The sequence below is a fragment of the Phytophthora parasitica genome (assembly GCF_000247585.1).
Source record: "Phytophthora parasitica INRA-310 unplaced genomic scaffold supercont2.398, whole genome shotgun sequence".
NCBI classification, from domain to species: Eukaryota; Oomycota; class Peronosporomycetes; order Peronosporales; family Peronosporaceae; genus Phytophthora; species Phytophthora nicotianae.
In genome coordinates, this window is record NW_008649384.1 from 4,588 (window position 1) to 6,011 (window position 1,424).

A 1,424-nucleotide genomic window follows, 5' to 3' on the forward strand; every position below is an offset into this window, starting at 1 on the left:
AAGTTCATCTCGAGACACGATTCACCGTTGATAGCAGTGAGAACGTCGCCAGTGCGAATCATACCGCAGCGTTTAGCTGGTCCCTCGTCGCCGGCTGCGTTGATAGCACGGAATCCTTTAACTACGGCTTGACGTCCGTACCAATCCGTCTCGAGATCCAGCCCCACCGGACCTTGATCAAACGTGACGTCGTACGAATCGTAGGTTCGTTTTGGTGCTGGGTTTGGACTAGAATTGCGTGCTGTTGGACTTCCAAGCAAGAGCAGTCGGTCTAGTAGTATACCTGCGAAACCCTTGGCCTCTCCGCTCCCCGTACTTGGGAATGTCTGTCGACCCGACGCTATTGGCGCAGCGTTCGTGGGAGTATTGTTGCGGAGCATCATAGACGACGAGCTGAGACCTCGAATTGCACTGGAACGATCAGATTCCACGTCATTTCCTAGCATTGGCTTGGTGTTATTACCATCGCCGTCATCGTCACTATCATGTCCGTTGATTTGATCCGAAAGCCGCAGCGAAGGAGGCGTCGAACGTTTAGACGGAGAGCCGTCTCTTCCATTCATATGTTGCTTTATCTTCTCTTCACGTGGAGCAAAAGTCTCGAACTCTCCCCAGTCTTCGTCTGGATGGTCAATAGCGACTACTTTTAATGAAGTTGCGGCGACAGCAGAAGCCGAAGAACCTTCGGCGCTATCGAGATAACTGCATGCTGTTGGTGTCAACAGTGAATTTCCAAGCCACGGGTCTGCAGCACGTGCAAGATTTAGAGCTGACAAAGGGTCCAGCTCGCTGGCAGCGTGAGCGCTCGTATTTGCTCGACTTGGAGAAGACGGACGCTTCTCCTCTTGCTTGCCGTTAGCATTCTTCTTGCCAGTATTGGATGGTGACTCGTTTTTCGATTCGAGCTTGGATGCCATCGCTGCTCCGACTTCTTGGTGATACTGCTGGAACGTGTCAAGAGTGAAGAACGACATGACAAAGCTGCCCACTTCTTAGCCTCCAAGTCCGAAGTGACGATAACTCTAGTACGAGGCAACTGTAAGTAAGGATGAGCTTGCGCCAAACTTGGCAGCAGTTTCTTCGTTCCGGACAAGGCTAATTGCAGGCAGAAACTTCCACGTTCTTATCGTGATGAAGTTAGTTGTGTATTTCATAGCGAAATGTTCCGCAAAGCTGCCATTTGCTGTGCGAAAGCCGACAGTGTGTGACGAAGAGCCGACTTTGGCCCACGCCAGTTGTTTAGAAGTCCACTTGTCGATAATAAAGCGCTCTAGATTAAAAGCTTACACAGAACTCTCCGGGCTTCTCGCGATGATTTTCACGGCCAGTGATTTCGAAAAATGTTTATCTAAAAAGTATTTTTTTTTATTAATCCTTAACAATTCATTGAATTAAGACTTGAATTGTGGCTGGATTTTTTTTTT

The 1,424-nt window shown here is 48.9% G+C and overlaps 2 protein-coding genes across 2 annotated transcripts; both read right to left on the bottom strand.

Annotated features, from left to right (window-relative positions):
* Positions 1-439: 439 nt before the first annotated feature.
* PPTG_24933 (hypothetical protein) lies at positions 440-559 on the bottom strand (the record flags this gene model as incomplete). Its single annotated transcript, XM_008918961.1, has 1 exon — positions 440-559. One exon carries the CDS (start codon positions 557-559, stop codon positions 440-442), a length of 120 nt encoding a protein of 39 aa, XP_008917209.1.
* A 9-nt stretch (positions 560-568) lies between these two features.
* PPTG_24934 (hypothetical protein) lies at positions 569-1,129 on the bottom strand (the record flags this gene model as incomplete). The annotated part of the gene is made up of 1 exon (XM_008918962.1): positions 569-1,129. A coding segment is annotated over exon 1 (405 nt), but the record flags the coding sequence as incomplete, so codon positions are not given.
* Positions 1,130-1,424: the final 295 nt, after the last annotated feature.